The 23989-nt window shown below is 53.2% G+C and overlaps 1 protein-coding gene across 5 annotated transcripts in view; it reads left to right on the top strand.

The window, feature by feature from the left end:
- Rfx2 (regulatory factor X2) overlaps nt 1-21709 on the top strand; it is a 58185-nt gene extending 36476 nt beyond the window's left edge. For 3 of the 5 annotated variants that reach the window (XM_051177636.1, XM_051177635.1, XM_051177637.1), the window contains exons 6-18: nt 3796-3870; nt 9698-9879; nt 11012-11131; nt 12366-12481; nt 12900-13018; nt 13219-13331; nt 13835-13989; nt 15616-15713; nt 17146-17295; nt 17963-18171; nt 19512-19665; nt 20158-20200; nt 20533-21709. In XM_051177636.1, the coding sequence (XP_051033593.1) occupies nt 3796-3870; nt 9698-9879; nt 11012-11131; nt 12366-12481; nt 12900-13018; nt 13219-13331; nt 13835-13989; nt 15616-15713; nt 17146-17295; nt 17963-18171; nt 19512-19665; nt 20158-20200; nt 20533-20645 (1647 nt within the window). In that variant the 3' untranslated portion in view covers nt 20646-21709. The remainder of the gene's footprint in view (nt 1-3795; nt 3871-9697; nt 9880-11011; nt 11132-12365; nt 12482-12899; nt 13019-13218; nt 13332-13834; nt 13990-15615; nt 15714-17145; nt 17296-17962; nt 18172-19511; nt 19666-20157; nt 20201-20532) is intronic. The other 2 variants (XM_051177638.1, XM_051177639.1) reach the window with 2 other exon arrangements.
- Nucleotides 21710-23989: the final 2280 nt, after the last annotated feature.

Here is a 23989-nt window from a genome sequence, read left to right as displayed (position 1 = left end):
CCCATCGCCCTCTTCTGGCCTCTGTGAGAACTACACTCATGTGCCTGAGCACACACCCACACACATACACTGATACCTAAAAATACACACTTTAAAGGGGTAGAAGATATTTCAGTTTCCTACTTTATTCTTTATCTTTCAACTCTTTTGCTATTATTGTTATTATTGTTGTTGTTGCTTTCTGTATTGCTTTGGAGCCTCTTCTGGCACTCGCTCTGTACACCAGGCTGGTCTTGAACTCATGGAGATCCACCTGCCTCTGCCTCTGCCTCCCAAGTGCTGTTATTGTTGTTGTTGTTGTTATTACTATCATTTACAATCTGAAATGGAGAACATTTTAAATATGTAGATTCATGTCTTTCATCAAATCTGGGATGTTTTCAGACATGATGTCTTCGGATTTCAAGTTGGTCTCCATTCCTTGCTCTTTCCCCTTTGATGGCTGTCTCTGTTTGATGGGCCCATTCTCGTGGGTCCTTCTGCTCTTTGTAGGACACTCTCTTTAGCTCTTTGAGCATGTGAAGTTGACTTAAGTCATAAACCAATGTTATCGTCCTAGGCCCTTGGGACAGCGCTGTCAACTCTGTCTGTGTACAGACGTATTCTCCTTTATTTGGATGCCTTATAATTTTATGTAGAAAAGGTATCTTCAGCATTACTATGTGGATGCTGTAGCTGCCCCATCCCTCCATCCTCCCGGGTTTGCTGTTATGGCAGTTAACCCTGATCATTTGTGTGGTGCCCTCTCTGGGTCACTGTGAAGTCTGTATTCTTTGTCATGGTGAACACTGCAGTCTTTCAGCTAGCCACGAGCCAGCTGGTGTTGACAGACTGGCCCCCCAGGTACCACACGTGTGGTTTTTTCTGCTGCTGTCCTCGTTGTTGTTTGATGAAGGGTCCAACCAATTGCTGTACACTTTCTGTTACTTGGAGAAGAGTTGAGATGGTTCTCGTCAGTTCTGCTCGTGTATCCGCCACTTTCCTGGAAGGGTGGATGGCCCTGACTTTGCCCTTGCTCCTGATATTGAGTGTGTTTTAAATGTTGACTTCGTGTGGGGAGCTCACAGATGTGGCGTCAGGATTCTATATTGCAGCTAAATGTTAAGACGTGCCAGTTCTGGAGTTCGACGGTGGTGTCAGATAGAGTGACTTGTGGCATGGTGAGGTGGGATAGGGAAGAGGCCCTCCTTGCCCAGCTGTTTATTTTTGTGAGGACAGGGTTCTTTTGACACTGTCCCTTTAAACTGGGAGAACAGGCAGTGATGCAGAGTGGAGTCCTTGCCACCCTCCAGAACCTGAGGTGGAGGAGATACACGCAGATGTAGATGTTCAAGTCCTCTAGTTTTGTTGTTTGTTTTTTAATAACCAGAAAAGACAGCTATTCTTTATTTTTAAATGCTGTTACTTGTGAACTATAATGAACCAATTATTTTTTAAAAGAGTGAAAACATAGATTTAATTGTTCCACCATAAATTCTGTGGGGCAGGTTTAGTTCCTTTTTGTTGTTTGAGGGGTTTGGGCTTTGTTTTAGGGGAAATACATCTCACCGTTGACCCCAGGCTGGCCCCCTACTTGCCACCCTCCTGCCTCATCCTCCCAAGCACTGGGTTGATGAGTGGTGCCCCCTCCTACACACACACATCTAGCTTGCTAAATATAGTCCTTAAAAATAAAATTTTGGCCAGGTGTGGTGCAGAGTCAGGAGGATCTGTGTGAGTTCCAGACCAGCTGGGGCTGCATGCTGAGACCCTATCTCAACTCTAAAAAGACAGACAGACAAATATAGGGCCTGGGGATTGGCTTGGTGTATAAGGTGCCTACTGAGCAAGCATGGGGACCTGAGTTCAATCCCCGGGTCCTATAAAAGCAAGGCATGGAGGTACACACTTGTCATCCCAGCCAGGGACAGGAGGATCCTTGGGGTTCACTTGCAAGCCTAGCAGAGGTATGTGGGGAGACCCTGTCTCAAAAAATAAGATAGAAAGCAACCAGGAAAGAGTCCTAGCCTCTGACCTCAGCTCCCACAAGCCAGTGAGCCAACCACAATCTCCCCCACCCCCACCCCCACCCCCACCCCCACCCCAGCTCTTTTTTTACTGGGAGTCTCAGTAGTTTTTAATAGTGTGATGGAGTCATTCAGCTCAGGGTTCAAACCTCCTGTCTCTCCCTGTCCACCTCCTGCATACAGACTGCTATCTTGAAGGGTTCCTTGGAGCCAGGGGCTGTCTGGGTCCCTCATGGAAGGTTCCAGAAGTGTGAAAAAGCTGCCTGCTGGTTGATTCAATGGACACTCACACAGCCACCCTCCACCCCTGCTGCCCACCAGGCCCTCAGTGCCTTCCTCTGCCTCTGGCATGCTTCTGTCTTTTTGTCCTCCTGTGCCCAGTGCTGATAGGAGCAGAAGGTGACCCTGGCCTCTGCCTGCCCATGCCCTGTGGTGTCCTCTGTGCTGTGTCCTGGCTCACCTAGGTGTTACTGTAAGGAGATCACAGAGGCCCTGTGACCCCTTTGCCTTTTCTTACCACACTGTATGTATTGTGTGTGTGTGTGCACATAGGTGCCATGGCACACTTTGGCGGTCAGAGGACAGCGTGTGGGAGTGGCCTCTCTCCTTCCATGGGGGTCCTAGGGATTGAACTCTGGTCTCTAAGCTTGGCGGCAAGAACATTTACCCACTTAGCCCTCTCGCCCACCCTGTCCCTCTATCCTGAACATGTTTCCAGGGAGCCTGGTGAGTGAGACACTCCACTTGCACTTAACCGAAACCCAGCTGAAGCCTCTGCAGTTCTGGCTGATGTTAGCTCCTACTGCAGGACCAGGTCATGTTCAATACAGACACATGGTGGCCCCTGCCACAGCCAGACACCATAACTCCAAGTCTTCCCTCCTCCACTCAACCCAGGTCCTCGGCCCAAATTCCCCCAAAAGCCCACTCTGTGCCTGCTCATTTTCCCAGGCTCCGTATCCATCTCTCCCTTGCTCTATCATCAGGCAGAGGTGTGCACTGTGGCAGCACCCCATGGCCCAGGGCTCAGAGTCACCTAATGTCCCGGGGCCTGGGGAGAGGGCTCAGTGGGTGATGTCTGACCCCTCAGCCCCACATAAGAAGCTGGGCATGGTGGGGCCTGCCTGTGACCCCAGTGCTGAGAAGGATCCTAGGAGCTTGCTAGCCAGTCAGTGAGAGACCCTGTGTCAAAAAATAAGGTAGAGAGATGATGGCTCCGGGACTAAGAGCACTGGCTGGCCTTACATAGGACCCAGGCTCAGGTACCAGAACCCTCATAGTGGCTCACAGCCATCTATAACTCCAGTTGCAAGGGATTGGACACCCTCTTCTGGCCTCTGCAGGCACGGGGCACATATTCAGTGCACTGACAGACAGATATACAGACAAAACCCACACACACATAAAATACCGACACAAGTGAATAATGAGACTGACTGAGGAGGGTTCTTGCTGTTGGCCTCAGCCTGCACGTGCACGGCTTCATTCTGGGTGCCTTGCATCCTGTGTTGGGATATGATGCCAGCCACCAGACTTTTCTCTCTGCTACTGTCTTGGGCTCTGGGCTTAGGTGCGTGGTGCAGGCCCTTGAGCCTGCCACAGCTTCACTCACCTCACGGTTAACCCCCCTGCTGCTAGCTGGTGCTGTTATTTGGATGTTAATGCAAGGCTGAGACTGGTACGAGCTGCCTGCAGCTAACCATCTGATTTCCTTCTCTCCCCACCCCACCCCACCCCACCCCACCCACACCTCTTTGGTTTTGTCCTGCCTCTGTACACATCTACGTAGCTTGAAATGGCGATTGAGACTCTCCAAAAAAGCGAAGGCCTCGCCCCCCACAAAGGCGGCCTGCTCAACAGCCATGTAAGTGTGCTGGGGCCCCGGACACCCTGCTCTGTCTGGAGTGCCCACAGATGTTAGAAAAGCCCAGGGAAGTGACATGATGCAGCCTTGAAGAGGTTAAAGGGAGAGGAAAAATGCTAGGCAACATTCCCAGGAGAAGCCTTAGCCAGTGAGGAAGCAGCCAAGTCAGGGCCTGCATGGGCATTAGGCCCGAGGATGACACCTGTGTCCCAGGCTTGTCTCTCGACGACGTGTAGACTGGTAAGATCTTAAGAAGAACCAGTTCAGCAGAGGTAACTGGTGTGGTCACACCTGTCAGCCCAGACAGGAGGGTGCTGGATCTTAGGACAGCCTGTGCTGCATAATAAGACTGTCCCAAAACAGAAAAGATGGGCTGGGGTGAGCTCGGGGGCCAAGTATGACATTCCTAACATCACGAAACAGGTGTGGTGATTCACACCTCACATTGTCACAAGCATGCAAGAGACTGAGGCAGGAGGATCAGGTCACTCTCCACCCCCCACCCCCACCCCCACAACACAGCAAATTTAAGGCTAGCAGAGGACCCTGAGTCCAGTTCCCAGCACCCATGTGGCGGCTTACAGCCATCTACCTCCGTTTCCTGGGCATCTCATGCCCTCTTCTGGCCTCCATGGGCACTGCATGCACATGGTGCACAGACTCACATGGAGGCAAACACCTACCTGCACACACGAACTAATGATAATAAAATAATATTTTATTTCAAAGGAGTGATATATTATCACAAAGGAGTGATAATAAAAATAAAATAATGAAGCAGAAATACAACTTCTTAAAGGGGAAGGTGGTTTGGGCTGACTGGGTTGCCGTGAAGGCCCTTAACTGTGTGATTTGGATGTGAGACGGGGGGCAGGCGGCAGGCACTCTTGAGTTTGCTCTGCAATGGAGGCCTCTGTGGGAGATGAGCTCTCTGGTACGACACAGCATGGCCTCTGGGCCTGGAGGAGGGGAGGGCTCAGTGTTTGTCCTGGGAAGCTGAGAAGGAATGTTCTGTCTACTCCAACACCACAAATGCCTCTTGTCCAATGTGTGAGCCCCTCCATGTCTTGTTACTTATTTTTTCAGAAGCAGGACCTTGCTATATAGCCCAGGCTGGCCCAAACTCCACATCCTCCTGTGGATCACAGGCCTGACTGTTGGGGATTTGATTTACTTATTGTTTATTTATTGAGACAGATTTCCATGTAGCCCAGGCAGGCCTGGGATTCACTGTCTATCTGAGGTTGGCTTTGAACTTAAAATCCTCCTGTCCCAGACCCCTGAGATCTGCGATGACAGGAGCCCACCACCACACCTGATTGGGTTGGGCTTTCCAAAACTAAGACCCATTACCAAAGCCAGACTGGGCTGTGGCCATTGACACGGCCCCCAAAGGTTGCATTACCCTGAGGCTTCTAACATTTGCTTTTGTCCAGTTTGACTCTGTGACCCCTTCACACCCCCACAAAGCCTTCTTGCTGGTCCAGATTCACAGTGGACTGTTGTGGAAGAGGGACAGATGCTGATCTAGAGAGAGGTCTAGAAGTCTTGAGGGCTTACAAGGTTAGCGCTGTCCCAGGCAGTCCATGGTAAGTGTACTGTCTCAGGAGGCAATGACAGGGACATTTCTTCCCACTAGGGCCCAACCCCTCCAGGATGAATAGCACCCTCCACTGCTAGACAGTGTCCTCCTGTGGCCACAGCCCAAGGGGACACAGCTAAAGGACATGCCTTTAGCATGTTTGAGGGAAGGGCCGCACATCACCCAGGTCACATCATGAGGGGAAGCCTGGGATTGGCCACAGGCTCCGGCTGAAGGCAAATGAATGTGATCCCCAACAGCCCTCAGGGTGGGGGGTGGGGCATCTGTGGAGACAGAGCCCCCAAGTTGTTGTGTCTGTAGTACATCCAGAATGTGTGCAGGGACCACACAGAGTGCTCACTGAGGGCTGTGGAGAGCTTGCTTTGTAACCTGTGTCCACAGATGGACCCCAGGCTGCTCCCTCCATGGTCAGCATTCACCAGGGTGAGCACTCTTTAGCCTTTGGGGCTTTGATGACATAGAGCAAGGGAAGTAGAGATGAGATCTTTTCAGAAGGTGCCTGAGGGAGAGGACAGGGCTGCTGGTGGTCTGCCTTTATGTCCAGGGCTGGCTGTGGCCACGATGGCTCTTGGTTGGGCTTTCTGGAGGGTAAGGGCATCAGCACTTCAGGCCATCTCTTGATCCTTCCAACTAAAGACAGAGGGACCTGCACCACCAGGGACAGGCGTCCCTGGTGGCCTTTGGGTGTTGCCTGGCCATCACTATGGAGCCATGTATCTCCCCATGCTTCTGTCTGGGCACCTCAGCATCTGGAGGGAAGGGGCCCTGGAGAAGTCACGGCTCTACCCATAGCTGTCATTAGAGCAACTTCTGGAAATGGCCACCCATCCAACCACCCTTCAAGGGCTGGAGCAGCCCCGCTGCCTGGGGCAGGAGGCTTCTCCTGAGACTGTGCCTCTGCTCAGCCAGCACTGGGACTCCCTCAGCTCCACCCTGTCACCCTGACTGTCCATAAAGTGCTCCATACCACCAGGCCAGAAGAATGGGCCAGATGGATTAATTGGAAAGATGAGGCATTTTGTTTTGAACCTGAGATGCAGAAATGATCTTGCCAGCTCTCCCCTACTGTAACAAACATCCGAGGAGGATCCACTTAGAAGAAAAGAGGCTTAACTTAGCCCACAGTTTTAGAAGCTATCCCACAGCCAGCTGGAACCAGGCCACACAGGACACAGTGGCAGGAGCATGTGGCACCAACACTCACCTTTAAGTGCCAAAATAGGGAGGAAGAAGCAGCTGCCACCCAAAGTCCTCTTGGCCTACGCTGCCCCTTAAAGGCCCTGTCATCTCCCCAGTAACACTGTGCTTGACCTCCAACACATGGTCGTTGGTGGCTGTCTTAGACCCCACTATAGTAGTGGCATAGTCAGGACCACGACCAAAAACAAGCTGGGAGGACAGGGTTTGTTTCACTGGGGCCACTCTCTGTCATCCAGGGAGGCAGGAGCTGATGCCGAGGCCATGGAGGGCGCTGCTTACGGGCTTGCTCCCCATGGCTTCCTCAGCCTGCTTTCTATAGAACCCAGGACCATCAGCCTGGGGATGGCACCACCCACCATGGGCTGGGCCCTCCCCATCAATTATTAACTAAGAAAATGCTCCACAGGCCAGTCTGGTGGGGTCAGTCCCTCAGGTAGGGTCCCTCTTCTCAGATAAGTCAAGTTGACAAAAGCCGGCCAGCGTAATGCCTTTGTTGGACCCTGCAGCAGTGGCAGTGGTGGTGTTTCAGCCCACCCCAACGCAGTAGCTTCGAGGGCCCAGTTAGCATTGTCATCGTGAACCCCAGCCCCATGCCACCTTCACCCTTTTAAAATAATTATTTTTGTTTGTTGGGGAATACCCTGTTGTGCATGCAGAGCTCAGAGGACAATTTGTGGCAGTTGGCTCATCCTCCCCCGTGGGTCCCAGAGATAAGCTCCTTTGCTGGCTGAGTCATCCCGTGAGTCCCACCCCCACTCTCACGCCGAGCCCCAGAACTAGACCTGACACCCCATCCAGTGACCCCGGGTCCCTCCCTCCCACTCTCCTTCCACACTGCAGAAGCTCTCCAGCCTTCAGGAAAGACCTGGAATCAGGTAACAAAGAAAGGGACACTTGCAGCCTCCATCCCAGAGCCTCTCTGCAGTCTCCTACAGACAAGTGGCTTTAGACCTAAAGTGTCGCGTTAAGGTCCTGGGGCCCCAGCGTGAACAACCGCAGCCATGCCCCTGCCCATAGAGATGTAAGAAGGAGTTCAAGGGTCCAAGTGGCCCTGATGTGTGAGAGCCAAGTTCTTGATGGATCCTTGTACAGTAATGGACACTGCAGCATTGTGCTCCCCACGGAGTGAAATGACTGCATGGCTCAGCACTGGCCCCAGGGTCCTCAGGGTTCTGTCGAATGGAAGACCCATGGAAGGCTCTGAAGTGACCAAGATCTGTATCAAGATGGGGAGGAGGAAAGGACACTGTACTCAGCAAGTCAGAAGGGGACATTGATGGCAAACTGTTAGGTATCCCTATCCCCATGGGGAAGAGAGCCCCCAAGTCTCAGTCCTCCTGAGTTGGGGGGGTCAGAGGCTTGTGCCTGCTTCCTTGTTTAAATTGTCACCAATTATCCATTGGGAAAATGAGGACAAGAGACTGTCCTCTGCGGTGACGGGGACAGCTGGTGCACAGCACCTGCATGGTGCAGACAGCGGGGATGGCTGCTCCTGAGTCGCAGCACAGCCGAGGGTCTGCTACCCTGCTACCCTGGCCAGCGCCAGCCATCGCGGGCTCGTGACAGAAGAGTTGGGTGTAATTGCTGGCCTGAGTAAGCAGGGCAGTAGGATGACCCTAACTCAGTCCTCAGAGATCCACATGCCTCTGATCAGTTAGCAGCATTGAAGGCCAACTCCTACTCAATCCCTCGAAGCCCACCTTGTTTGCCCAGAGCTAGAGCCAGCCCTCTACCTCTCCCAGGCTGTGAGTCTTCTCTTGGTCCCATGGTGCCAGAAAAAACGTGCCTGGGCCTTCTGCTCTCTCCAGACACAGTGTGGCACCCAGCCTCTGTCCACTCAGCTAGCTACCCTGCAAGTGTGGCAGAGCCTCTGCTGTGTCCCTAGGGCAGCCTTTTGATCTGGCTTTCTGATCCACAATGAGTATATCCCCAGGATGAAGGAGAAGGGACCCAGGAGTAGGGAGGCCAATGGGAAGCAACATGGGTGTGTGGTGGTTGTGTCAGGGACGCCCTGCCCGTCCCCATGAAGGAATTCTCTGAGTAAACACCCTGTTTATAGAGGATCGTGACCTGCTCCCCTCTGCAGTAGGGACCCAGCCATGTATCCATGCTTCTGTGAGCCTGTTCCCTAACAGTGATTGCCCTGAGTGATGCTGCCCAGTTTGGGTTCAAGGGGCTGCACAAGCATGGGCACAAGGGCACCAGGCTGGGAGGGGCTGGATAGGCAACAGCCTTCATTCACAAGCCACAGTAGCCCCACAAGCAGAGGGATTGAGCCTCCTGGCCAGCATCATAGCTCACACCTAGTCACAGTGTAGCAACTGGGCCAGGTCACATGACCAACGTCTGAGAGAGAATCAAGACTGGAGGGTGGCAACACCCACAGCAGGGAGCAGGTAGTAGATTGTCTGCACCTCCCTAAGCCATGGCCTCTGTACACAGCTTCATCCTGTGCCTTTTGCTGACTATCAGACCCTCCCTGGGTGTCTGGGTTTTACCAAGAGCCCTCTGGCTTTGGAGTTTGGGGCAGCAGGCCATCAGTGACCTGTGGCCTAGAGCACAAGACTCCATCCAGTGTTGTGTGTTTCTGCATCAAATCTGTCACTGTACAGTGGGTTTAGGAGACTTTGGTGTACTCGGGTATGTGATGGTATGTGCATGTTTCAGCCTGGACACATGGCCTGATCTGTTTCCATCATATGGGGACTCATAAAAAAAGAAGTCAGGGAACACAGAGGCCAAAGTGTACATGGATGAAAGCAATGAGTGAACGGATGCATGGATGCGTGCATTGATGCCAGGGAGGGTAGGTGGGAGGGTGAGTGAGTGGGTGGGAGGTTGGGTGGATGGGTGGGTGGGTGGATGGACAGATGGATGGATGGACGGATGGACAGATGTGACTGGCATGTGTTCAGGGGACAGTTGTGAGAGCTACACAGGTGGCTCTGTCACTGCCCTTGCCAGCAGAGGGAAGTGAGCCGCTGTCTTGGGACCCCAGGCCTTTGATGCCCATCTGTCCTCCAGCTCCAGTGGCTTCTGGATAATTATGAGACAGCAGAAGGCGTGAGTCTGCCCCGCAGCTCCCTGTACAACCACTACCTGCGCCACTGCCAGGACCACAAGCTGGAGCCTGTCAATGCCGCCTCCTTCGGCAAGCTCATCCGCTCTGTATTCATGGGACTGCGCACACGGCGCCTGGGGACCAGGTGGGTGACAGTGGCCTACGGCTCTCCAGTGTCCACAGGCCCACAGTGCAGACTTCATGACTTCCAGCTGCCAGAGTGGGGATGCGGAGACACTTGGAAGAGATGGGCTTCACTCTCATTTTGTTAATTTTGTTGTTGGGCTTTTTTTAGACAGGATCTAACTGTGTAGCCCAGGCTGTCCTTGAACTCCCAGAGATCCACTCACCTCTGCCTCCTGAGCACTAGGATTAAAGGCATGCACCGTCATGCCAGACTCACTCCACTTTTTTTGTCCATTTGAAATTCCCCTGAGCAGCAAGTGTTTTTATTTTTTTCCTTCAAGACAAAGTCTCTTGAGGCCCTGGCTCACCATGTATGTAATGAGGTTGGACTTTTTCCTGTCTCCATCTCCTGTTTGCTAGGTGACAGGTGTGCTGGGAATGGGATCCAGGGCCTTGGGTGCTGGTGAGCCCTCTGCCCAGTGAGCTTAGCCGTAGCTCTCTTTTGAAAACTTCAATCCTTGTGCCTTAGCCTTCCAAGTACTGTGATAGCCAGCCTGCATCACCAGCACAGCTGGCCACCTGCCTGCTGGACAGTCGCTGGCGTTGGGGTCACTGTGTTCTGGCAGAAGTGGGTTCAGGTGATAGGGGACCCTCAGTCCCCAGGAACTACAGGCTCTCCTTGGGAACAGATGAAGGAGGGAGGCATTGGGGGGGGACAGTGACAGGACAGCCACCTCTGCCATGAAGCCTTCTCCCCACTCCCAGGGGAGTGCAGCTTCCTGATTGGGGCTCATCTGTGTGTCATCCCCTGAGCATGGCAGGCACCTCCTCCTCCTGGCTGCTTCCTAAGATATGCCGTTTTCCAAGATGGGGTTTTGGAGCCCAGTGTGGTGACGAACATCTGTCATCCAGCTCTCAGGACATGTACGCAGGTTCCTGGGTTACAGTGCATCCCAGGCCAGCTGTGAGACAGGTGTTTGAGGGAGACCGGAGAATTGTCAGTCATAATCATAATAAGTAGGCAGATGTTGGCCTGACTTTCTTATTGTGAGCCTTTATTATACTAAAGTGAGTGATGCCTCCACCAGAGGCCACTGTATATGGATGGAATGTCCCCGTGCAGTGTCTACCCTGTGATGTTTCGTTTCCAGGGGCAACTCAAAGTACCATTACTATGGGATCCGCCTGAAGCCAGACTCACCTCTGAACCGATTGCAGGAAGACACACAGTACATGGCCATGAGGCAACAGCCCACGCACCAGAAGCCCAGGTGAGTGACAGCAGCCAGGCTGCCAAGACCCACAGCCCCAGACTTAGGGTGCCGCCACAGTATCCCCAAACATGACAGATAAGACAAGACATTCCATGCGTCTTCTGCTCAGCCTCCTGTATGTTTGGACAGTTACACAGTGACATGTGTTGTTGAATGAGGTAATTTTATTGCCTAAATATCCCCTCTCCTCTGCCTGTGCCTCCCTCCCACCCAGACCTTGGCAACACTAATTTTTCCTTTGTTTTCATTTCATTTCTTTTTGGGTGTCTATATTTCCATTTTCCCCCAGAAGATGATGTAATTAGAATCACAGACTCTAATTATCTTTGTTTTACTTTATTGAGGTATGAGGACCTCAAATATTCTAGGCAGGGGTCCACCCTTGACCATGTCCCCAGCCCCTCACTGGAGGATTCTCTAGGCAGGGGCTCTACCCTGACCATGCCCCAACCCCTCATTGGTTCCTTCCATAATCAGCAGACAGGAGGAAGCCTTCATCCTTGTCAAGGGACATCCCAGGTAGCTCATATGCACCTCAGAGGTACCTTCTCCCTCCCCCAGGAGGCCCCAACTCAGTGCCCTTGGGTGACTGTCACAGCCAGCTCTCCCAGCAGAGTCTAGGAGGCTAACTGTGTGTGTTTCCCCCGCTGTGCATCTACGTGGCGTCTGTAGTAGATAGAGCCCAAAGTAATCAAAAGTCAGAATCTCCACACAGTATTGAAACATCTAGAATCATCAGTCTGTAGAGGGAAAATCATACTGAAGTCACACGTTATAGGTGACTTCAACACAAGTCAACACTGCCCACTACTAGAATACCATTCAGCCAGGAAAATGGAGAACATTCTGAAGTCTGCAACCTGAATGGACACCATGCTTGGTCACATGAGCCAGACATAAGACACAGGGCAAGGTCCTCCTCTCGGGAGTCCCTGGAGCCAGCAGAGTCACAGAGCCATGAAAGGGGGGTTAGTTATTTCTAAAGCCGGATGGTGGGGGCGGCTGTGTGAGGGCTTCCTGCCGCTTGAGCCTCATGCTCAACAGCTCTGATGCTGGGCTGAGGTCTGTCTGGGTTTAGGACACTTCCCACAGGTTCAGTTCCCATCACTGGGAGAAAACGAATACTTCTGACCACTATGAAAGATGACACGCATGCCCGCACACACTCTGTACTCCCATCCCAGACTGTGCTGCTGAGGACTCAACAGTGGTACCCATGTCCCCTGACCAGGTACCGGCCAACCCAGAAGTCAGAGAGCCTTGGAGACAGTGGTGCTCATGGCAACCTGCACGGCACACCTGAGCAAGCCATGGCCACTCAGGGCCAGCATCACCAGCAGTATATAGGTGAGCATGGAACCTGCTCTGTCATGTAGTAATTTCTAGGAAGGTCTAGGAACCGTCTTCCTGACATCTCTGGGATTCCAGAATGATCATTGCATGCCCAAACAACAACTAATATGTGAGCAATTTAGTGACCCTCCCATAGGCCAGGATGACCATACCTTCCTGGTCCTCCCAAATGATGGGGTGAAAGGTCTGCAGTACTGTGGGTGGGACCCTTCGAGGCCTCATGCATTACTCCAGCCCAAACCCAACCCCAGCCTGTCCCTGCTTAGGTAATGTCTGTGAGACATTGCTGTGCTTGTCCGGATGAACACCTAAGGAACTGACACAGTCACTATATGGCCACTGTACCAGGGCTGCCATTGTGCCTGTGTCCCCCAGAGCCTGTGTGTAACAGGTATGTGTTGTCTCTTCCCAGATGTATCCCACGTCTTCCCAGAGTTCCCGGCACCTGACCTAGGCAGTGTGTTGCTGCAGGAGAGTGTCAGCCCTCACGATGTGAAGGCCTTGCAGCTGGTGTACCGCAGGCACTGTGAGGTGACGCCCTACTCGGCCAGACCCACCCCACCTGTCAGATCCGTGTGCTATGGGAGGGAGCCCAGAGCCCATGTGCCCCCGCAGGCCCTCTCCCATTCTCTCTTCACTAGCCTCTCTGGGGACCTCAGAAAACCGCATAGCCGCCTAGAGCACCAGGCACATGTCCAGGCCTAGCCCCTGACAGGCTGTTCTGCTCCTAGGCCACCCTAGATGTCGTCATGAACCTCCAGTTTCAGTACATTGAGAAGCTGTGGTTATCCTTTTGGAACTGCAAGGCCACCTCCAGCGATGGCCGTGCCTCGCTGCCTGCCAGGTGATACCCCAACCCCAGGACAGGGCAGACTCAGCCCATATGCTCCCCAATTTAACCCCAAGCCAACCCCTGATACCTTCCATGTGTCTAAGCTGCCTGAGACATTGCCTAGACTTCCTCTTCTCAAACTTCCTGCCACCGCCTTCCTCTACAGCACCCTGTTCTGCTGCAGTTCTGGGGACCCAGGGCCTTTGCATATGCCGGGCATGGCCTCTTACCCTGAGCCATGCCCCCTGCTCTCTTGATGTAGCCCACACTGGGCATAGCTTGGTCATCCTGCTGCCTTGGGCTCCTGAGAGTCAGGACTATGGACCTGTCCTACCAAGTTGTGACCTGGCCCAGTAACTGCAGTGACATGCGTTACCCAAGTCACAGGCAGATAGGGAACAGACAGTGCTGCCCCTTGGGGGACACAGAGGGACTGTGAGCCCGGTTCCCTCTGTGCTTTGTGTGGTCCCTGCCCTATCACTTTGGGCTCACCTGTGCCCTTCCCCTTCCCACAGCGATGAGGAGCCAGAAGTCACCCTCCTCCCCAAGGACAAGCTCATCTCTCTGTGTAGATGCGAGCCGATCCTGCAGTGGATGCGCAGCTGTGACCATATCCTGTACCAAGCGCTGGTGGAGACCCTTATCCCAGATGTTCTGCGGCCTGTCCCCAGTAAGCTACCCCATCCCAAAGCCCTGCCCCCCCCAGAGCCACCAGTCAGCCCCGTGGGTACCCTCACCTGCCAACTCCTCCCCACTCCTGACCCCAGAGAGCTCTGACAGGCAGCAGGGCCCTTAGAGCTGGCCTGAGCAGGTGCCAGGCTTTCCAGAAGGTTCCCTAGAGGGCAGGCAAGGGCATCCAAGAGTCACCTATTAGGAAAGCCATTGTGGCTACCTCAGTTTCAAGCGATGCTAGGCCACCATGGGCATCAAGGATCTTTGCTAGAACAAATGGCCAACACTTGCCCATTATAGAGGGCATCACCCATGAGCCCAGATGACCTTGGACCTGCACAGGCCCTTCCAGGCTCAGTGGCTACAACCCCAGAGTGGGCAGGAAGCCCGGCTTCGCCCTGGGATGCCTTTCTTGCAGGCAGTCTGTGTGTATGTGGGGCTGTTAGTGTGAGGCCAGGCTGTATCTTCCTAGATGAACTGGGGGCTTCCTGCCAGAAGTTAGAAACAGCACAACCATGCGTGGCCTTTCCTGAGTGACCTTGCCCCCTGGGGGACTGGCCAAGGAGACATTCTGCAACTCGGAAAGACAATGATGTTGAAACATATTTTTCTTTAAAAAACTGAAAATAAATTAAAATCAAAAGAAAAATGAAAACAATTGCCTGATTGTTCAGGCATGGTGGCACACACCTGTTGTCCAGTCACTCAGAAGGCAGAGGCAGGAGGATCTCTGCATTCAAGACCAGCCTGGGCTACAGAGTGAGTTCCAGGACAGCCATGTAGAGACCCTCTCCCAAAAACAAAAACAGAGAGTCCAATTTCTCCTTATAGCAAGTCAGTGTAAAATAATTTGAATGCTGACAGAATACACTTTGTATATACGTGTGTGTGTGTGCATGTGTGTGTCTGTATGCATGTATATGTGTGTGTGAATGTGTGTCTGTATGCATTTGTGAATTGTGTGTGTGTGTGCATGTGTGTGTCTGTATGCATGTGTATGTGTGTGTGAATGTGTGTGTCTGTATGCATGTATATGTGTGTGTGAATGTGTGTCTGTATGCATTTGTGAATTGTGTGTGTGCATGTGTGTGTCTGTATGCATGTGTATGTGTGTGTGAATGTGTGTGTCTGTATGCATGTGTGAATGTGAGTGTGTGTTTGTGTGAATGTGTGTGTGTATGTGTGAATGTGAGTGTGTGTGTGAATGTGAGTGTGTGTGTGAGTGTGAGTGTGTGTGTGTGTGTGTGTGTGTGTGTGCGCGCGCGCATGCGCACATGTGTGCGTCTAGCCCTGATGCTGTGGTACTGGTGGCATGTATATCTTTATTGTAGGGCAGCCCAGGCAATGCCATGTCCTGGGCAGGTGTCCTTGGTCTCCATGCCAGTAGCTCCATCACTGAGACAGCCATGTGTGTTCCCAGACTGGATCCAGTGTGTCCTCAGAGCAGAGGACAAATGTCTGGTTTTCACTCTTGCCCAGCACCTCCTTCCCAGGTGTCAGGGCCCCAGTCACCCTCAGGCTGCTGCTTGTCTCTCTATGGAACGTCTGCCTATATTAGCATCATGACCCCATGGGGTGCATGCAGCCACCCCATTCACCATGAGCCTCTGATTCGCGCCTCCAGGTTCCCTGACACAGGCCATCAGGAACTTCGCCAAGAGCTTAGAGGGCTGGCTCATCAATGCCATGAGTGGCTTCCCTCAGCAGGTCATTCAGACCAAGGTACCAGCATGGTTGGGTCCGGGGGACCCCCTCATCCTTTTGGGTGACATGAGGACCCTTGAGTCTGTCTCAAGCCACCTCCCCTGTGTGTCTGGGGGATGGACCTCCCAGGATGCTGTGGGGGGTGGGAGAGCTGGCAGGAAGAGGACCATAGATGGCGATGCTCTTGGAACACCATAGAGCAGATAGCTGCAACTTCCATCTCCTCCCCGGCCAGTTAGTGTAGTCTGGGCCACAAATCAGAATCTTCAGTGTAAATCTGTGGCCTCAGTGTGAAGCAGAAGTGGGGCCCTGGCAGTCCAGGATGTGTGCACAGGGCCTCGAGACACCTGGGGCTGGACAGGCAGTTCAAGAGATAACATGTTTGCCACACAGATGTGAGGGTGGGTGGACCCTAGCACCACATAAAAAGTTCTGCATGGTACTGCACACCTGTAACACCGGCTCTAAAGAGGCAGAGATAGCGGTCCAGTCCCCGAGGTCACCCGACCAGCCACCAGCTTAATCAGCAATCTCCAGCTTCAATGAGACCATCTCAAAAAATACAGTGCAGGGACTGGCGAGATGGCTCAGTGCATAAAAGCACTTGGCATCAAGCCTGATGAGCTGAGTGCAATCCCTGGGACCCACAGTGTGGAAGGAGAGAACCAACTCTAAGTTGCCCTCCGACCTCCACACACATGTGTGCATTCACACACAAATAGATAAGAAAAAACTAAGGTGGAGAATCAAGACCCCCAACCTCTGGCCAACACACACACACACACACACACACACACACACACACACACACACACACTGCATGCATGCTAACTTGGTGGACCTGGGATTCTAGGCTTCCACCTCTTCTTAGCTCAAAAGTTTTTCCAACTCATAATCCGGCTGCCTCAATTCCTTGAGTGCTAGGACATCCCACCTCACTGGGGTCTGTATCTTTACCATCCACTGAGGTGTCTACAAGCAGGGATGCCCTGTGATGGGCTAGCTGGTGAGGACTGAGAGCTTCATGCATGACCCCACCCCTGTCTGCATGTGTAGAGTTACTTGCCTGACAGTAATGCAAGGGAGGAAGGGTTTATCACAGAGCATGATTGATTGACATGGCAATCTGTCATGGGCAAAGCACGAGGCTGCCCTCCTCAGTCAGTGGGATGGGTTTTCCTACCTGTTTCACAGTCTAACTAATCCCTCAAGGGCCTGCAATGAGGCTTGTCTCCATAAAACCAGCAAACGAGGTGGGCCTGCACAGATAGTAGGACCCTTACCTACAGGGTCCTGTGTCCTGCCCCTTCCTCCCTCTGCCATCCTGAGTCCCCACAGTCCTTCAGGGAGAGGGGTGGTGTGCATAGCATACAAGAGTGTCTGTCCAGCTACTGCTCCCACATCCCCCATGCAGGGGCTCTGCTGACCTTGTGACCTGGGTCCCTTACAGGTGGGTGTTGTGAGCGCCTTTGCACAGACCCTGAGGCGCTACACATCCCTCAACCACCTGGCTCAGGCGGCACGGGCCGTGCTGCAGAACACGTCACAGATCAACCAGATGCTGAGTGACCTCAACCGCGTGGACTTTGCCAATGTTCAGGTGACTTGGCGGTGACATCTGCTTGCCCTGCCGTGCTCCAGGCTGTATGCTCCCCACCCAGGCTGGCCAGCAACCCTACAGCTGGAGCTGCAGCAGGCAGCTCATCCCTCCCTGGCCTGCACATCTGCAGTGGGACGCCTGAGGCTGGCTCCTGGCCCACCCGTCCACCTTGCAGTGTCTCAGGTCCCTTTTGTAGTTGGTTTATCGAGCAGCACTCTGGTCTGTTTGCATTCCAAACACTCCCAGCTGCTGGACCTTGTGTGCCTGGCTCTGTCTTGCCAGACAAATGAAAACCATGGCATAGTTGAGGACATCCTTCCTTTCAGGTCCCTGAGAAAGGGACCCTTGGTGAGGCTCAGTGGCACACATCCATCATCACAACATTCAGGAGACTGAGACGGGAAGGTTGGGCATTCTGGGTCAACCTGGGCTACCTCTTGAGACTTTGTCTTGATAAATAAGGGAAGGTAGGGAAGGGGCTCAGTGGGCAGCAGCTCCTGTCTAGCATGCAGGTTCCATCCCTGCACATCAACCCATCTAGGATCAGGAGTCAAGAGTCACCCCCACCTTTACCCACAAAGCAAGGCCAGCCTGGGCTACATAAGACCCTGCCTCAAATAAATACAACAGAAGATCCCCCAGGCCCTCACACACTACCCCTTCACAGGAGCAGGCCTCGTGGGTGTGCCAGTGTGAGGAGAGCCTGGTGCAACGTCTGGAACACGACTTCAAGGTGACCCTGCAGCAACAGAGCTCGCTGGACCAGTGGGCCAGCTGGCTAGACAACGTGGTTACCCAGGTGCTGAAGCAGCACGCAGGCAGCCCCAGCTTCCCCAAGGCCGCCCGCCAGTTTCTGCTCAAGTGGTCATTCTACAGGTGAGCTGGGTCACCCTTGTTGGTAGTGAGGTGAAGTCCACACACTTGCTAGACCCCTGAGCTTGGAGCAGATGGGGCTGTGTCCTGAGGGCAGGGCTGGAACCCACCACAGCCTCAGACAAAGCTGCAGGAGCCATGGCCACAAGTCCCATATGGGACCATCGAGAAAGCAGAACAAGATTCAGGGAGAGAGAAAGCCTGGGACGTGAGCTGTGCTGTCCCCACACAGACACCCTGCCAGGACCAGTGTATCAGCTGTACACCTGTGACAATTAGCCTCAACTACATTTGAGTCCCGTAGAAACATGTGAAAGGTGAGACTGTGGGCCTGCAAATCAGAAGTCTCCAGGGACAGGTGATGTCCTAGTCAGGGTCACTAATGCCTGCACAAAACATCCTGACCATAGAGAGCTGGGTAGGAGAGGGGTCATTTGGTTTACACTTCTAGGTCCTTTATTGAAGGAAGTCAGGACAGGAACTCACACAAAGCAGGAACCTGGAGGCAGGAGCTGTTGCAGAAGCCATGGAGGGTGCTGCTTACTGGCTTGTTCCCCATGGCTTGTTCAGCCTGCTTTCTTATAGAACCCAGGACCAGCAGCCCAGGGATGGCCCTCCCCATCAATCACTAAATAAGAAAATGCCTTACAGCTGGATCTCACAGAGACATTTCCTCAACCGAGGCTCCTTCCTCTCTGATGTCTCTAGCTTGTGTCACATTGACATGAAATGAGCCAGCTTGGCAGGGCAGGGCAGAAACTCGGGCTGGAGTTACAATTGCAGCACAGGGTGGAAACAGCTGTTTCTGTGTGAGGCTTTTCATAGGGTTGGCTGAGGCACAGTATAAAGCTGCTCCTCAGCCACATGCTGCTATAGGAAACTGTTGGTTGCAGAAGGCTCGTGTGAGGAAGAAAGTAGGGGAGGGGATCACGGAAGAAAGCACAAGGCTGAGGCAGGAGGATCTAAGTTCAACATGAGCCTGTGCCACAGAATAAGACATTGCCCTCTCCCCCACCCCCTGCCCACCATTCCCCCCAAAAGAGGAAAAGAGCAGGGGATATGAAAGAAAAGAATAAAAAACAGAATTGGGCTGGAGCACTGGCTCAGTGGACAAGGTACCGCCGAGCCAGTGTGAGGACCATATCCCAACCCCAGTACTCATGCAGAACAGCCCACATTACAGCCTGCAGTATCAGTGCTGAGGTGGGCTGCCCTATACCCACCCGCATTTCCTCTCCCTGTGTGTGTCTGGGATTGGGTGGGCATCCCCTGCCCCTGGAGGCGGTCCTGGAACTTGTCAGCCTCCAGCGGGCAGCCTTGCAGTGCTCTGTCCCTGTCCCCAGCTCCATGGTGATCCGGGACCTGACCCTGCGCAGCGCAGCCAGCTTCGGCTCCTTCCACCTCATCCGGCTGCTGTATGATGAGTATATGTTCTACCTGGTGGAGCACCGTGTGGCCCAGGCCACTGGAGAGACACCCATCGCTGTCATGGGAGAGGTGAGGCAGGCAGGGAGAAGCAGAGGCCCAGAGCCACACTGAGCTCAGGTCTCACAGACCCAGCACCCACATAGTAGTAACTCACACCTGTCTGTAACTCCATCTCCTGGAGATCCAATGCCCTCTTCTGGCCTTTGTAGGTATTACACACACACACACACACACACACACACACACACACACACAACTCACACCTGTCTGTAACTCCATCTCCTGGAGATCCAATGCCCTCTTCTGGCCTTTGTAGGTATTACACACACACACACACACACACACACACACACACACACACCCTGAAAAGGCAAAGAAATGAAGCCATGTGAAGGCATGCTTGTGCTCTGTATGGGCTGGTGACAGGACCCCCCCAAGAGCAGGGGCTATCCCCACACAGCCCTCTACATCACTCTGTCCACCCCCAGGGCCTGGTAAGAGGAGCCTCTGGCTATGCACTGGGATTTGACTGACATCTCAGACCCCTCCCTTCTCTTCCAGTTCAATGATCTGGCTTCACTGTCGCTGACCTTGCTGGACAAAGGTGGGTGTGCCCTGTCTCCTGGTGCCCTTGCACTGTGTCTATGAGCAAAACACTATGGCAGCCTCCTGGGTGGGTTGAGAACTCCAGGAGCTGCATGTAAGTGGTGGGAATCCTGTCCACTGAGCGTGATGGCTTAATGAGGTTCAAGAAGAGCTCATTGCTGGCCAGTCTGGGTGGCAACCCAGGCCAGTGACTACTGGCCACAGGAGATCCCGGGTTAGAAGGCCAGCCTGTTGATTGGCCCCAGGTCATCAGGCAGGACATGGGGATAAGTTGAAAGTTTCACAGGCTACTCTGTTCTTACTGTCACCTCTGTCCCCTCACCCCTGCAGAGGACATTGGGGATGGACACAGCAGTGAGGCAGATGTGGATGGCCGCAGCCTGGGCGAGCCCCTGGTGAAACGGGAACGGAGTGACCCCAGCCACTCACTGCAGGGCATCTAGCCCCTTCCCTGGGCGCCTTCCACATGCTTCCGGAAGGCGTCACCTGGCCCTCCAGGAACCTGGACTCTCAGACTATCACACTAGTGCCTCTTAGATGATGCCATGTTTACTGTGACCCAAGGTGCCCCACCCCCAGAGGGCCAGAGACTGTGGGGAACAACTGTGGGGTCACTCAAGTTGCCCCGGCCCTGGGCTGTCCCCCGGGGGGAAACAGTGACCCATCTGTCCCCAGTCCCAATGCCCTTCCCTTCTGCGTGTGCGAGTTGTGAGGCACAGCCCCCTGAACAGTCCCAGCCGCCCCCGTGGCTTTTCTACTCAGTTGCTCTTAACTTAAACCACCATTTCAAAGAAAAACCAACCGTAGGAGTGGGAAGGATGGCACTGCTGGCTGGCCACTGCCCCTGTGCTCTGGTCTCCATGAACCTGGATGCCTCTTGTGGATGGGCAAGGCCTCCAGGTGCAGGCCCAGACCCTAGTGGACCACAGATGCTAGAGGAATCTTGTCTCATCCTTGACAGGTCCAAGTCCAAAAAGAAAGCAAAGCTCCATGTATAGCCCAATCGCATCACCTGGTCAAACTGTCCAGTTCACAGTTGACACCAAGCTAACCCCAGGCAGGCGGGGGGTGGCTGGGTTGGGTTTGCTCAAGTGGCCACAGTGGTCAGCACTGCCCACGCCGCCTGGCAGCACCCCACAATCTGTATGCACCAGTGTCGGGCCTCGCAGTCTTCCAGACACTACCCCAAACAAGCCATGCTGTCTGCGCTGAGGAGGTGGCTGACACATCCTCAACCCCAGACCTCAAGATCTCTGGGGACAAATGAACAACAAGGCCATACGGACCCTGAGTTCTAGACGCCCCAACAACACATGGCCACTGCACCTCACTGCAGTTGCCATGTCGAGAATTATGTCCCAAACACAAGCTCCCCCCACAACCTAGGAAGCACCTCATGAAATACGATAGTTTTTCTCTTTTTGGAAAAAAAAAAAAATGTTCCCCTTGGTAGTTTTGTGCTGTAATTGTTCTTAGAAAGTTCTTGTGAATGTGTCCATCGAAACACGCCCAGTGCCTGTGTTTGTTCATTCACGCGACACTGTTCACACAGAGCTTTTAGACTTAGACAAATCCAGACACAACGGTTTTCAACGATGGTTTCCAGGGGACAACACACCTGACAAGGCTCTGTCATTGTGGAAATCAATACACGCTGGGGTGTTTGTGTTGTCCTTTGTAGGGCAGGTGGATCCCCATCCATGCTCCAGCTCCAGTGGACCATGTAGGTATCCCCCCGAAAACCTCTCTCTGGGGCAACCAGCCTCCCGCACTGACTTGCTGACTACCCAGAGAGAAGACAGTGAGCCCTTTGACCTCAGGGTCTCACTTCTGTGTCCCTAGCAAGGCCAACTTCAAGTTGGTGACAGCGGGACACATGCTTGCATGGGGTGGCCCTTCCAGGCACAACAGAATAAACACATGCTGTCATTCTGGGCACCCGAAAGGCACCTCAAAAGGCTTTGTGTCTGTGCCGGGATGAGGGCAAATGTCAGCCTCTTCTGGGGACTTGGGGTGAGTGTATACCCAGAAGTGCTTTTGTCCATGGAGATACTCAGGGTGGAGTTGGGAGTGGGATCCTGTTCCTTACAGGACATTCTAGAAAGGTGGACACATGATCGCAAAACTACTGCTCGGGGGCCAGGCCCACACATCTGAAACACCAGGCCTCAGCCAGCCCAGACCCTCTAGTCCAGGAAGGGAGCCCGGGGGATACCCAATGAGGACAAGAGGGTGACATCTTAGTCCCTTTTCTGGCTTCTGTGACAAAACAACAAAAGCAACCGGACGGAAGGGTTTGTTGTGGTTCAGTGAATACAGCCAGGTTGGTGGGAAGAAATGGTGGCAGGAGCAGAAGGTAGCATCTGGCCTTCTCATGTTTTACATTGTGTGCGTGTGCGTGTGTGCGCGTGTGTGCGCACCCGTGTGTGTGCACATGTGTGCTGTGTGTGCATGTGTGTGCGCGCGCGTGTGTGAAAGTCCGACTCAAGTGGGTCTTAGGACTATGGCAGCAAGCATCTTTACCCATTGAGTCATTTCGCTGGCCCATTTTTCTCAGCCATTGCTCATTTCACACCAGAACTCTCCAGACTGTCTGGCAGGGACCCCTTCGTCCTTCCCTTCCAGACTCAGATCGTCCTCAATTGGGTTCCCTCCCACTGAAGCCACCAAGCCAAGTCAGAAACTATACATCATCAAATAATAGCAGCTCCCAGCCTCCTGGTGGGAGCTAGCCTTGCTCCAAGTCCCTGGTGACCAGTGAGGAAATGGAGACTTCTGAAATGGGAAATGGTACTCTGGGACTAGAGAGAGAGAGGGTCACGCTGAAGTCCATGGGCTATCAGGTCCTGGGGCAGGGACACTGGACAAGACTGTGAGGGTCCTGGGACCTCGTACAGAAAGCCTCTGGGAGGCCCTGTGAACACAGTATTTATTTCCACACTATTTCCCCCAAAATACAGGCTCACTAGAATAAAGCTATGATGGCTGGAACACCAACAGGTACCTTGGGCCTCTAAATGGAAAAGGATGGGACAGAAACCTGGGTTTTCTGTGTCTTAATTGCCATTTTGTCACTATGAGGAGACACCATGACAAAGTCAACTTAAAAAAGAAAGTAATAAGCAGGGCAGTAGTGATGTACATCTTTAATCCCAGCACTCTGGAGGCAGAGGCAGGTGGATCTCTGAGTTCAAGGCCAGCTTGGTCTACAGAGTGAGTTCCAAGACATCAGGGGCTACACAGAGAAATCATCTTGAAAAACAAAAAGATTTATTTGGGGGCTGGGAAGATGGGTCAGTAGTTAGTGCAGAGGACTCGGATCTGATTCCTAGCACCTACATGGCACTTCACAAGCATCTGTAACTCCACTAAGCCCCCCATGCAGCCTCCTCAGGCACCACACTCACATGGTGCACAGACACACCCGGGCAAGACATCAACACACATGAAATAAAAATCTTTTTGTTGTTTAATAAAACAGAGATGGCCACACCCAGGGAGGCATTCTCTTCCTGAAGCTAATCCTCCCCTCCTGGTTCTCCCATCTCTCAGGCTGATGTTTCTCTGTCCCTGGGTCCTGCTCTGGGCCCCGCCCACCACCCTTTAGTGACTTCACCCATTCCCAGAACTGTTCTCCCATGCTCAGGCTTGTCAGCTCCTTGCCTTGCCCTTAGCAGGAGCAGACAGGAGATTCTCAGGATCGGGGTGGGGATGGCACAGGGGTGACAGGTGGGATCTCGGCATTGCCATTTAGACATTCCCACAGGACAGGCAGGAGTTTGGCACC

Source organism: Phodopus roborovskii, unplaced genomic scaffold (genome assembly GCF_943737965.1).
Source record: "Phodopus roborovskii unplaced genomic scaffold, PHOROB, whole genome shotgun sequence".
Lineage (NCBI taxonomy): Eukaryota > Metazoa > Chordata > Mammalia > Rodentia > Cricetidae > Phodopus > Phodopus roborovskii.
This window is presented reverse-complemented; position numbering and strand designations above follow the sequence as displayed.